The 906-nt window shown below is 34.5% G+C and overlaps 1 protein-coding gene across 1 annotated transcript; it reads left to right on the top strand.

Moving 5' to 3' along the window:
• Nucleotides 1-94: 94 nt before the first annotated feature.
• On the top strand, nucleotides 95-676 carry LOC112095162 (intron-binding protein aquarius-like; the record flags this gene model as incomplete). Its single annotated transcript, XM_024176843.1, has 3 exons — nucleotides 95-181; nucleotides 272-424; nucleotides 516-676. Coding segments are annotated over 3 exons (401 nt in total), but the record flags the coding sequence as incomplete, so codon positions are not given.
• Between the last annotated feature and the right edge of the window lie 230 nt (nucleotides 677-906).

Here is a 906-nt window from a genome sequence, read left to right as displayed (position 1 = left end):
TTTTTTTTTTTTTTTTTTTTTTTTTTTTTTTTTTTTTTTTTTCAAAAGGATTGTGGTGAGAGATTTAAGTATATAATACAATCTTATGTGACAGAGTTTGGAAGATGAGATAGTCAGTGAGACTATTCTTAGATTGGCAAGTTTGCAATCATGGCATAGTTTATCCTACGGTAGATTTCAGGTGAGGCTTCAGTGATCCAGTATGATTTTATTGATTATAACTACCTGGGTGTATTTCTTCATGGGTTTATGATTTTCTTTTTCATTGTAGTTGGAGCTTTGTTTGAACACGGATTTGATCAAGAAATGGAAGAGGATGATAAAGAGAGAAGCCAAGGAAGTTGCGAAGCGAGGAGAGCCTTTTGATCCCTTAAACAGGCTTGAAGCAAAGTTTTTGAGGAATCTCATTGAGGAGTTTCTAGAGGTGTTTTTTCATAATTACAATTTAGTAACACTTTTTGGGTAAATTATCGTGCACTCTAGGATGTAATGGCCACTATTTTATATCTGTACAGATACTTGATTGCAAGGTTTTCTCCTCGGAACAGTTTATCGATGGAGATGATATGCATATTAATGCTGATGGATTAGCACAGATTGATGATGCCTGTGTCCTATACTGTGAACGATTTATGGAATTTTTAATTGACCTTCTGAGCCAACTGCCAACGAGAAGGTATTATTGTTATTTATTTTTCCTTTTACCCCCGTTCCTTTGAAGTTTGAATGTCTTTCTTTTTAATACTTAATCTGGATTGGACCTTAAGGGGAGGCACGTCGGACATTTCTTTGTGATGTGTTATCCCCAATTCATTTGGTTTTATGTTGGAATAAACTCGATTACTTGAAGCTGACGTGGTCTGGTATAATCCCTCTTCTTTTTTCCTTCTTTTTGTTTTTGTTTTT

Source organism: Morus notabilis, unplaced genomic scaffold (assembly GCF_000414095.1).
Source record: "Morus notabilis unplaced genomic scaffold, ASM41409v2 C11340664, whole genome shotgun sequence".
NCBI classification, from domain to species: Eukaryota; Viridiplantae; Streptophyta; class Magnoliopsida; order Rosales; family Moraceae; genus Morus; species Morus notabilis.
This window is presented reverse-complemented; position numbering and strand designations above follow the sequence as displayed.